Genomic DNA, 12,059 nt, shown 5'->3' on the forward strand with positions numbered 1-12,059 from the left:
TAAAGCATCAAAAGCATACAGGGTAGTGGCAAGGGACTTGGGAATTACAGTTGTCATATGGATTGGCCTCCCATTGTGCTTATGGGCATCGATTTCCTAGGCAGTCTCGCCACATCAATGACCTGGGTAGCAATGTTCCCTCTAAACTTTTCAGTGTTGTGAGTTAAAAATCTACTTTGTGAGCTGAAACAACAACTTTCATTAAAGTTTTGAGTGCACCTCCTTTTTTTAAAAAAAATGTTTTTCAGTCTACAAACATACAAAACATACAAACAAACTGCAAACTACTTTAATTTGTATTGTTTCTTGCTTAGAAACAATAATGCAAGCAGTCATGCATGCATGGATTCTAAATACCAAACTAAAATACTTTGCAGGTAAAGTTGTTAATACTTCTTCCCAACTGTTGATATCCAGATATAAATATATCTGAGGACATGTGCTAGGATCTACATCCCATCCTGGGCATGTTAGCCTTCTCTATTCCAACAAGATTGCAGCAGGTAGACGGAGAGATATACAGTACAATTCTGTACAAAGTAACTCCAGTCTAAGCCCATTGATTTCTATCCTCTGTAGAATCCAAAACCAAAAAACATGTAATACATTTTGATTACAATCAAAACAATTTAACAATAAAAGCCATTAGGTGAAAGGGCCACAAAAATCAGAATATACTTCTGTGTAAAAATGGATATGTCCATGCTGATTACAAAGGGGTAGTTGTATTAGTCTGTTTCTACAAAATAAAGCAGACATGCAATGGCACCTTAAAGACTAGCACATTTATTTCAAGATGAGCTTTTGTGAGTCAGTGCTTACTTCTTCTGCCTCCTTCTGCACCAAGGCCAAGTTAAATGACGCCTTCACCATGGTGGTGGCTGAGGCGCTACCTCCTCTCCTCTGCTCTCTGGGGCTGAGGGGATCCTAGCAATTTCAGGCTGCATGGGTCAGGCCAGACCCGATCACTCAGCTCTGCTCTGTTCTCCAGCCAGAGAGCCAGCAGTGGCTGGAGGTGCTCTCTGGCACCACCCTGGGGGCCAAACCAGCCACAGCCAGGAAGGGAGGACAGAAGTGGGATGAGGCTCCGTCTCTGCTCCATCCCTATAGGGCCCGCCTGCAGATGCTGGCTGAGTGGGAGGGCGGGGCCGCCTGAGGGTTAGTATCTGTGAGCTACAGCTGAAAAGCTGTGAGCAGAGGATTCAGAATCTGTGAACGATTGCTCACGTGCTCACATTAGCGGGAACACTGCTGGGTAGCTCCTGCTCGGCTGCACCTGCAAGGATAACAGTTAGTAATCATGTACAGTGGTGAAAAGCTACTTGGTCATTATATAAGAGTACTATCAGTGGATAAAAGAATACACACAATCTGTTCAGACATTCAGGTAGTGCAAGGGAACAAAGAAAATGTGAAAAATATGTAGTCCCTTTCTTGTCCTAATACATGTTTAAACGGGACAAGTGAGTGTTACTGAAGTTACATAGTGATACCTTGGCCATCTGGGATGGAGCTTTTCCCCATTGTCCATTACAACATGGAAAAAAAGGAGTCCCTAATTAGAAATAGCCCAGGTGAGCCTGATCCTGTCAGATCTCAGAAGCTAAGCAGGGTTGGCCTCGGTTAGTAATTGGATGAGAGACTGCCAATGAAGATTAGGATTGCAGAGGTATGCAATGGCAAACCATTAGTCTCTTGCCTTGAAAACCCCACTAGGGGTCGCCATAAATCAGCTATAACTTGATGGCACTCTCCACCACCAATTAGAAGGTCAATCCTATATGGCATGTGCCTTTCTGTCCCTGTGGGTATTGTTGCGTCCTTAATGCCAGACTTAGGAATGATGAGGTAGCTTTATTGAGATCCATTCAGTACAGGTGTTCACCCGAAGGTGGCAATTAGCAGAAGTGACAATTCAAAACAAAGAGAGTCATAGAGTTTTCCCGCCCTCCAAAGGCAGTTGATATTCTGGCATGAAAAGAACTGTTTTAGTTTAGACTACAATAGCTGCACAGCAAAATATCTCAGTGCCTGAGACAGAGACAGTGGGAGCTGCTAATAGCTGCTAGTAGCTGCAAGGTCACTTACTTCAAAACTGAAAGTACATATTTCAGATAGATAACACAGAGGCCCTCTTTGGGTCTCTTGCAATTAGTAGTTAGGATACCTTCAAATGGGTTACATAGATAACAGTAACACTTAGTACTTGAATAGTATCAAACACTTTGGTAACCATTAATTGAATCAGACAAAATGTCAAATGCAGAACACAAACATGGCATGTGCATGAACAAATATGGCATGGATGCTGGCAGACATGACATACACCTTGTGGCTAATAGCCACTGATGGACCTCTGCTCCATATGTTTATCCAATCCCCTCTTGACTATAAGAAACAGCGATCTCAATTGAACCTTTCCCACTGACTGACCAAAGCAGGCTTCTAAAGATTAGCATATACGTTAATTAAAACCCACATCTTGGCATTCAGTTTGGAAGAGAAGCAGGAAGTGTGCAGTTAGCAGCTATGAAGGATGTATGACACCATAAGACTGACTTTTTCCTGATTAGCTCATGATACAAAAATGTTTAAATAATAATAATAATACATAAAAAGGTGAGCTGTATTGGCGACAACTCACCTTTTATTCTTGTGCAGGCACCGGTGGCAGAAAGGTCCAGTACACCTGTGCTGCCCTTCCCAGCCCTGATCAGGGCACGGTGGAGGTGTCCATGCCCAGCCCAGCCCAGCCCGTCTGCCCTCCCCCGACACTGAGTGAGGTGTGGCAGAGGCAGTAATGCCCACCCCGCCCACCCTGTGCTCCACAGCCCCAGTCAGGGCACAGGAGAGACGGCAATGCCTGCCGTCATGGGCATGACGAAGGTGGCAATGCCTGCCTCCCCACCTGCCCTGCCTGCTGTGCCCTCTTGCTGGCACAATCAGGGTGTGGCAGAGGCAGGAATGCCTGGCCTCCCTGCCAGCCCTCCTCAGCCCCAGCTTTATAGACCCCATTGTATTTTCCCCCACAATGGACTTTGTTGCTAGTAATAATAATAATTTCAAATCTAAGGGCTTAGTCAGAGATTTCACACATGAGATCTCTTGGGAAGCAAAACTCAGTTCCTTTAAAATTATATCTAGGAGAGAGAGAAGAAGAAGTAATGGAGTCTGAAGTGTCCCTCAATGAAGATCTTTTGCCATTTTGTGAGTAAAATGAGCCAGGGAAATGCCATATTACCAGCACGCAATTTGAAGTAACTGCTTAGCTTAGAATGTGCCATTTGTGCTTCAAATAGCTGAGCCAGCAAGAACAAGCAGTAAACAACTGCCGGTTGAAACCAGAGAGATAAGGTGTAGGGAAGGTTCCACTGAGAGCTGCAAGGCAGACAAAGAAGAAAGGGGCTTTGTCGTAGAAAAGCAAGGTATAAAAGATCCTCTCTGCCATTTTTAGGGTGAGGTCAGAGTGTATTACTGGCTTGAAACTCTATACCTCTTTATTTCTTGGAATAAAACGTGTTTCCTCTTTGACTGTTCTCTGACTGGTGTCATTACTTGGGGAAAAACCACACCATATCAAACAAACTGACTGTTTTTGCAACAATTCTAGTCATGGAATGGAGGCCAGTTAGACTATGGGCTCCCTGAATAACTGACCATCCATCCAATATGCCCATAAGAAGCTAAACTCTCTAGCCGGTAGCCCTTTCAAACGGTGTGCACTCCGCTCTTTCCCTCATTTTGCACGCTCCCCTGCTGTGCTACCTGGGTGTCCCAGGGCCTTCAGTCACTTGTGCTGCACACGGTTTGCACTGAAATTCTTGCTCTGCCTGGTTTGCACTGAATCCCTGGAACCCACAACTAGCACCTCAGCTATTGCTGTTTTAATTTCAGTTATGCTAGAATAATGTATCCATACAGTAACCATAGAAAAAATATTTTTCTTATTCTAATTCATTTATTTTTAGCACATTCTGTATTTACTCCCCTCTCTCAGTAGCCTGAATCTCTCTGTACCGTGTCAGGTCTTTGGGGTGAAAGCAAGGCATGGCTACTGTAATGTGCCTGTCTGGGGCTGCCACTGAAGACTTCTTGGCAGCTAGAACTGGGCTAAAATGCAGAGGGAAAGGTTTTAGAAAGTGCACTAGCTGGCTCCATGCAATTTGTTTCCAAATGTTGTTTTGGACCTTGGGTCTTTAAGTAATTTGCACCTGCTATATAGTCTTCTCCTTGTGCGCTCCTTAGAAGATAGTATTCTCGGGGTGTTTTCCGAGTGGCAGCCTTGGTGAAGGCCACAGGGATGCACCCTCATTGCTGATTTGATCTCTACTTCGGATCTCTGCACCACACCATGTGTGCTATCTCCACACCCTGTTTTGTTTCATGCGTTTTCTGTTTCCCCACTAGGGTTGCTACATAGTCTCCCTCCCAAAGACAGACAGGGGACCCAGTTAGGGTTGCCAGTCCCCCGCTGGTGGTGGGGGGGGGTCCATCGCTGCCACCCCCTACCCCACTTACCTGGCTGGTCGGGAGGAACACTCCTTCTGGGGCATGCTCCTGGGCAGTGTGATTCTCTCCACAGCAGCCCAATTCAGGCCCAAATCAGGTTGAATCTGGCTGGATTAGGGCTGAATTGGGCACAAATCTGGCCACTGCAAAGCACAGCAGTGCTCCCACGCTCTGCAGTGGCCTGATTCGGTCCCCTGCGGTGTGCTGCTGGAGCACTCCCAGGGCAGCACGTGGCCTGCATGATGACGTCATTTCCCAGAAGTGACGTCAGTTCACAGGCCGGGAGCACACGCATGCAGAAGAAGAACATCAAAAAGGTTGGTGCTGTGCCTCCAACCTCCCACCCGAGGGGGGTGTAGGAGGACCTGGAACCCTAGCCCAGCACTCTCCTATGTTTTTTTTCCCCCAGAAGTGACGTCATTACTGGCGCACAGGTGGCCGGGAGGGCAAGCAAGCTGGCCTCTTCCCTGGCATGCAGGAGGAAGCTGGGCAGGCTGGAAGCACGGGGAAGGGAGAAGGGTGGAGGCGGTGGAAGAAAGCCTGCTGGCACTGCCGCCCACTCCAGAGGCCAGCCGCTCCTTCTCCATGCACAAAAATACTGGACATTCCAATAAGAAAATGGACTCTGGGGGGAAACTAGCAACCCTATGCCCCACTCTCATAGAGTTCTCTCCGCTTCCATCTGCCAGCTGAGTGGTCCCTTATTTCCTCACCACATGAACTTTTTGGTACTTCATTCTCATGCAGCCCTTTCCCCCACTATGCCCGATAAACTTTCCTCTTTTTGGACACCTTAGATCATTGTGGATTAGGGTTGCCAGCCTCTAGCTGGTGGCTGGAGATCTCCTGGAATTACAGCTGATCTCCAGGCCACAGAGATCAGTTCACCTGGAGAAAATGGCTGATTTGGAGGGTGGACTATGGAATTATACCCAGTTGAGGTCCCTTCCCTCTCAAACCCTGTGTCAGATCTTGTCAGGTACTTCTCCCCAACACTTGAACGCATCAATTGATGAGTCAAAAAAGGTTTATTAGAGCAAATACCAATATCAAGGAGCTACAACAAAGAAATTGACTGGCATGCCTAATGTGGGAAAATAGGATGAAAAAGCAGTTAGGGATTTCGGTGCACAGCACCTGGGAAAAAGAAAAAGGGAGTGGAGAGAAGAGAGTTTAGTACAGTCTCTGTATTACACTCAAGGTCACATTCTTAGGCTTCTGCAGGAACTTGTAACCAAAACACCTTGCCTGGAAGATAAGCAGTTAGAAACATGATCACAGAACTCAGCTCTACTCTGCACGTGCCCAGAGGCACTGACACATAATACAGATGATGCACGAATCATGGCAGATATGCTGGAAGCCTATCTGACACCCTGCCCTCCCCAGGTTTCACCCCCCAAATCTCCAGGAATTTCGCCACCCAAAGCTGGCAACCCTATTGTGCTACTTTGGCTCTCCAGTCTCACTTTTTTTGTCCTTCAGCCTTGACTTTCATTCCACTTCTATGTTGTGCTGGCAGGCAGGCCAACTGTAGCAACTTCGTGAATCCTGTGGGTGTACGTCCAAGTTTTACAATATCTTTCTGAAGCAAAGTACTACTTTTAATTATTGTGGCTGGCAGCCGGGGACGGGGTGCTGGTGGGGGGTGCTTCTTTCAAATGCTCTTTTACAGCAGTTGATCTTTGCACTGGGCTCAGGAAATACTGGTTTTGACCGGCAATCCCCGAAGATAAATACAGAGGCTGACAAAAACTCATGCTACTTATGGGAAATCACACCACCATAGCTGGGTGGATCACAACAGGATATTAGGTATATATATATCAAAAAATTCTCTTTTATTTTTAATGAGATTTCAGCCTCTTATCATGTAACACAGAAAAGACAAGTGGGAGCTCCTAGGAACCAGGGAAGAAAAACCACTTAACCAACCAACAGGTGGCTGCTGACCCTTCCAGTCTCTCAAAGTGGCCGTTGGCTAAAATCGGTAAGCAAATCTTTCTCGATATCAGACATCTTCCCAGGTGTCAGCAGCTGTAGCATTGTTATTCAGAATATTTCACAAAAACAATAAGATATACTAGTAGAGTCATTCAGACCCTTTCATGTGCTTGGAAAGGTTGGTAGAAAAGAATAATAGTTAAACTGAGGCACCATTTCATATTTGAGTCGAAGGCTGGAGGAAGCGAGATTCAAAGAGAGGCCATACAAGATCTTTGCAAAAGAAAGCAAGCCGTCGGCAACTCACAGCTCATCTCCCTGAAGAAGCAGAAAGACAAGAAACTCACTACCCTCAGGCACGCTGCAAGCTGTAACAGTAACTCCTCCAGCAATATTGTCAGCCATAAATTCAGAACAATGGATCCCCCGCCACAGGGCTGAATAGAGACATAGGATTCTTACCTCAATACAGATGCTAATTTCTGCTGTAATTAGGCTGCATTGTACTATTCCATCTTAGCATCTTGATACCCTTCTTTTAACCAATGCTTCCCCCTTCCACCCACAAATGTATTATCCCCTCTCTTCTTGATTTGTGATATATTTTATAGGGAACCTTGCACCTCCTAAAAGCAAAAGAGACTTGGCGGGGGGAGGGGGAATTTCAACTCTATGGAGCTGCCTACTCATTTCATAACTAACCCAAACCAAATTGTGTAGTCTGGTGACTGCCAGGGCTGGTTATTCTTCCATACTGTGTTAAGACAGGATTGTCACAGAGATTGCATAGTTTGGGTTATTAAAGAGGCAAGGACATGCCAAGTTGTTTCATTGGGACTAGAGCAGAGTTAATATTAGAGGTGGGCACGAACCAAAATTTGTCACGAATTGGGCTGGTCCGTGGTTCGTGAACCAGCGGTTTGTCAGAGCCCATTTCTGATGAACAGCCACGAACCTTTGATTCGTTTGGTTCATTTTTCTGTTCGTCATTGCAGACAGCTTGGTGCCAATTAATCAGTTTCCTAGACAACAGGGGGGATGGGCCTTCTGCAGCCACGGAAGTGACCTACTGCCCCAGAAGTGATGTTTTCACAAACCAAACAAACCAGTTCACAAACCGGGGCAAGTTCGTGAAAGTTCGTGGTTTGTGAAACATGACGAACCATGAACTGCACAGTTTGGTATTTTCCCAGTTCATGCCCATCTCTAGTTAATATCCTCCAATGTCTGGCAGATGAAAAAAAGGTCACGCTTGTAACAATTGAAAACGATTATTGTCTGAGTCCCCAAAGCCTGAATTCTTAAACACTATCTTCCTTTACTCTGCAAAACCTAATTAGGATTGCCACCTTCTAAATGGATTCCTCTAGCTGTCCCACAAATATCAGCTGGAACCTCAGCAAATACCAGGTGAGGTGGTGTTTTACCTTCATGCTGAAAAGATTCAGCATGCTGAAAAGATTCAGTTCCACACGATAAGCCTCTATGAAAGGGACATAACATTTTCCTCTTTGGCTAGCAGGCAACCCCACCTATCCTTAGTTCCAAAGATCTTTAAACTCTCTCTTAAAAATCTGATATCAAAATGAGCCTTGTCAGCAGGTGAAAGGTGTGTGTATATGGTGCCTGAGGGCCAATTCACAGGTAACCAAGTCCTTGTGGGCACCATAAGGACTTTTGACAAGCATATTCTGAGGCACATAGGAAGAAAGGGCTTATGCATTTCCCTCTGTGCCTTTCCCCCAACGTACCCTGTTATGTCATCTGGATACAACAAAGTTATGAAGAAATGGATATAAAAAAAAACACCACCACATCTTTCCCTGTGTTAAATTCCCAGGATGCAAAGTGAGGATTTAGCTTTCCACCACTGGAAGAATTGCACTTGTAGAGTCAGTTTTGTCACACAACTATATTGTCAAAGAAAAGAGTGGCTGGAACATTATTCAGTGTTTCACTAACTGCTTCTCTTCCTTTGTTCAAGGAAACAATAAAGGACTACCATGGATGATGACGACAAAACACCCATCAAGGAATTTGACATTCTGAAAGAGAAATTGGAAAAGCAAAGTCTCTCAGATGTGACAGAGCAAATTATGAAAGACTTGAGCTTGTTAAAGAACACTGTCCTTGACATCGCCATCACAGGGATGTCGGGTGTTGGGAAATCATCGTTTATCAATGCCCTGCGAGGTATGACAGATTATGAAGAAGGTGCAGCCACGATTGGGACGACACAAGCAACGATGGAGCCAAAGGCATATCCACATCCCACATTCCCAAAAGTAACATTATGGGATCTACCAGGAATTGGGACTCCTCAATTTGAATCAAAAAAATACCTGAAGAAGGTAAATTTTCCAAAGTATGATTTCTTCATCATTGTGGCCTCTGATCGCTTCACCACACATGATGTTCTCCTGGCTCGTGAAATCCAGAAGATGGAGAAGAAATTTTATTACGTACGCACCAAAATGGATCAGAGTATAGAAGCTGAAAAAAGAGATCCAAACTTCAAAGAGGAAAAAACAGTTGAGAAGATACGGAAATACTGCTGTGACAGTCTGATAGAAGCAGGAGAATTTAATCCAACGGTTTTTCTCATTTTCAGTTGGAATTTGAATAAGTATGATTTTCCTTCCCTGCAAGAGACCTTGGAGAATGAGTTGGATGAGCTCAAGAAGTATGCTTTAATTGCAATTATGCCAGCTTTCTCAAGAGAAGTCCTGAAGAAGAAAAAGGCTGCTATGGAGTCCCTTATATTTAAAGTAGCCCTTGCGTCTGGTGTCGTTGGGGCAGTCCCCATCCCGGGACTCTCTATTGCTTGTGATCTTGGCATCTTGGCAGTAACAATGATATATTTCTGCAATGTCTTTGGCTTGAATGAAGATTCCCTCTGCAGACTTGCAAACCATGTGGGCAAACCTATTGACGTGTTGAAATCAGCTATCACAAAGTCCTCGATGGCCAGCAACATCACCATTAAATTTGTAAGTGATCTGTTGACTAAGTCATTAGTGCATGGACCACGGAAGGCACTCAAATTTTCTGTTGATCGCATACCAGTGTTGGGCTCTCTAGCTGGTGGAGGGCTTTCATTTGTAACCACCTTCTACATGCTGAAGAGCTTTCTAAATGATGTTGAGGAAGATGCAGAGAATGTCCAGGCAAAAGCTGCAGAGTCCTAAGACAAGTAAAGTGGGAGGAAACCCATGTGGAGAACAGGCTGAGACACATGACTTTCAAGCAGAGGACATGGAATCCAAACTCAAGAACTGATTCTAAATTTCATGCTCATTTTGAACTTCCTAATATGTGGAGTTGTTCTTTCAGAACCACAGCCTCCTCTGCTAAGAAGCTTTCTAGAAAAATTGAAAGATGATCCAAACATTAAAAAAAAACAATGTGAAGAGTCCCAACTAAATAGCCACATGAAAAGAAAAACTGGGGCACCAAACATATGAACTGTACTCAAGCCTTAAGCATTGGGAAGGAAAGGAAACTGGATTTCAAATTTGGATTGGAAGCCCCACCTTCACGCTTCTAAGTAAAATTTGGAGTGAAGTACACAATTGAGTTCCATAGTGGCCAATAAAAAAAAATCTTTAATTTCCCTAATGGAAATTCTTTTAACTGTGCTGATTCAATGGACATTTTAAGAAAGGTATTAGAACTGCAGTATAATGAAAGAGCTCTGGAGACGGCAGTATAAGAGACAGGATCAAAGTCAGGGCTTTTTTTCTGGGAAAAGAGGTGGTGGAACTCAGAGCCAAGCTACAAGTGATGCCTGACACAGGTCGGACACTTGTCAGCTTCCCTCAAGTTTTGATGGGAAATGTTGGCGTCCTGGTCTTGCTGCTGTGATGGAGAGCCAAGCTGTAAAACCAGCACGCCTACATTTCCCATCCAAACTTGAGGGAAGCTGACAAGTGTCCAACCTGTGTCAGGCATCACTTGTAGCTTGGCTCTCAGTGGCACGTAGGGCAATCTAAACTCCCCTCTGTCTGGAGATCAGGGGGCGGGGCCACCACCCATGTGACCATTTTCAAGAGGTTCCGAAACTCCGTTCCACCGCATTCCAGCTGAAAAAAAGCCCTGATGAATGTCAATTGTGATATTCATTGTATGTATTACATACATTCCTTTTACTGCGCTGTGTTCTAACTTTGTAACTCACTTTCTGTATTATGGCTTGTCTTGCCTAGACAGTTGCCTCCTCTTTCTTTTCACTGTTGTTTTTGTTGATGTTTGCATTGTTTTCCCAATTCTGGAACCCTACTACATTCTTTATTGGAGGGCCTGCTGTCTAAACTGTTTTGAAATTTTGTAATCTATGGACAGTGAGAATGGCAGGCTACAGATGAAGAAAATAAGTAACAAATAAAATAAACTTGAGAGATGTCCGACTGGGAAGCAAAGAGCAGTGGTTTTCAAACTGGGAACCCTCAGAAAATGACCCAGGGTCCTGAACGAAAAGATCAGTAATGGCAGACAAGGGCCGTTTCCAGATGGCCCCCCGCCTCGCGAAACGTCGCGCGTCATCGCGCGTCGTTGCGCAGAAAACGCGATATTTCGCGTTTTCTGCACAACCATGCGCGACGACGCGCGACGTTTCGCGAGGCGGGGGGCCGTCTGGAAACGGCCAAGCTTCTCTCGGTAACAGTTTCCCAATCCCTATTGGTTCTCCTTAGCAATGTATCACCTGACACAAAGTTTGGGTGTGCCTTACGACACGTGAAGTGGTGGACAGAAAGAACCTACTGCTGAGCACCAGTTCCCCATTTCTGAGATATTGGTCCTCTTTCCCTTTGTGTCTTTTTCTCCTTTCTGATGTATTCAATTTTAATTCTAATTTTACTCCCTCTCTCATTTCTTCTCTGCCCAGTTGTTCTTTATGGGCTTAAGGCCTTGTTCACTCATCTCTACCAAAAGGAGAGTCGCCCTAAACTACTGGATTAAAAACCCAGACAGCCAGATTTGTAACAGCTCGTTATAAATGCCTTTAGGACTTACCTTAGCTTTTAACATGGTTGGTTGGAAGGCAGCACTTGAGTTTTTTTAAAAAATGGCTGTTTGCTCGTATGTGATTTCTTTTTACTGATTTTAGCTGATTTGCCTGACATGCATTGAAAGCTTCCTCTTTCTAGTCTATTTTGAAATGTTTTTGCTAATTGCTTGTAATTATGAGCCATTTCAAGGTAATTATGAGCCATTTCAATCTTATATCCAGAATGCTCCTATACACCTTGTGTATCATATTCTGTAGGATCTATTCATTTGTATTACCATTTGCTATTTTGTCTTAGCCATTTCTTTTTGCTTTGTAAGGTTGAAATGAGCAGCTATCTTGTTTATCCCTTATCTATATTGTGTTTTAATAAACCAGTGTAGTTTGTTTCAGTTAAATTCGTGAGTCTGTGTCTTCTTACTAGTTAACCACCGGGATGATAAAGGATCCAGTTTTATACCGCTCACAAAAGCAGATGAGAAGAGGATTAGGCATGGCTTAAAACTGCATACAAACACTTATCATGCCAGCTGAGAGTATTAAAAACAGCAAGGTTATTTCCAGGGCTTTTTTTTCTGGGAAAAGAGGTGATGGAACT

General features: G+C 44.5%; 1 protein-coding gene across 1 annotated transcript; it reads left to right on the forward strand.

Moving 5' to 3' along the window:
* The first annotated feature begins 6,286 nt into the window (after positions 1-6,286).
* On the forward strand, positions 6,287-10,955 carry LOC129342770 (interferon-inducible GTPase 5-like). Its single transcript, XM_054998655.1, has 2 exons — positions 6,287-6,499; positions 8,438-10,955. Exon 2 carries the CDS (start codon positions 8,457-8,459, stop codon positions 9,639-9,641), a length of 1,185 nt encoding a protein of 394 aa, XP_054854630.1. The 5' UTR covers positions 6,287-6,499; positions 8,438-8,456; the 3' UTR covers positions 9,642-10,955.
* Positions 10,956-12,059: the final 1,104 nt, after the last annotated feature.

Source organism: Eublepharis macularius, chromosome 15, assembly GCF_028583425.1.
Source record: "Eublepharis macularius isolate TG4126 chromosome 15, MPM_Emac_v1.0, whole genome shotgun sequence".
Taxonomy (NCBI): Eukaryota; Metazoa; Chordata; class Lepidosauria; order Squamata; family Eublepharidae; genus Eublepharis; species Eublepharis macularius.

Excerpts from the sequence above, each read along its gene's own strand:
- LOC129342770 (XM_054998655.1), top strand. The coding sequence starts at position 8,457 with ATGGATGATGACGACAAAACACCCATCAAGGAATTTGACATTCTGAAA.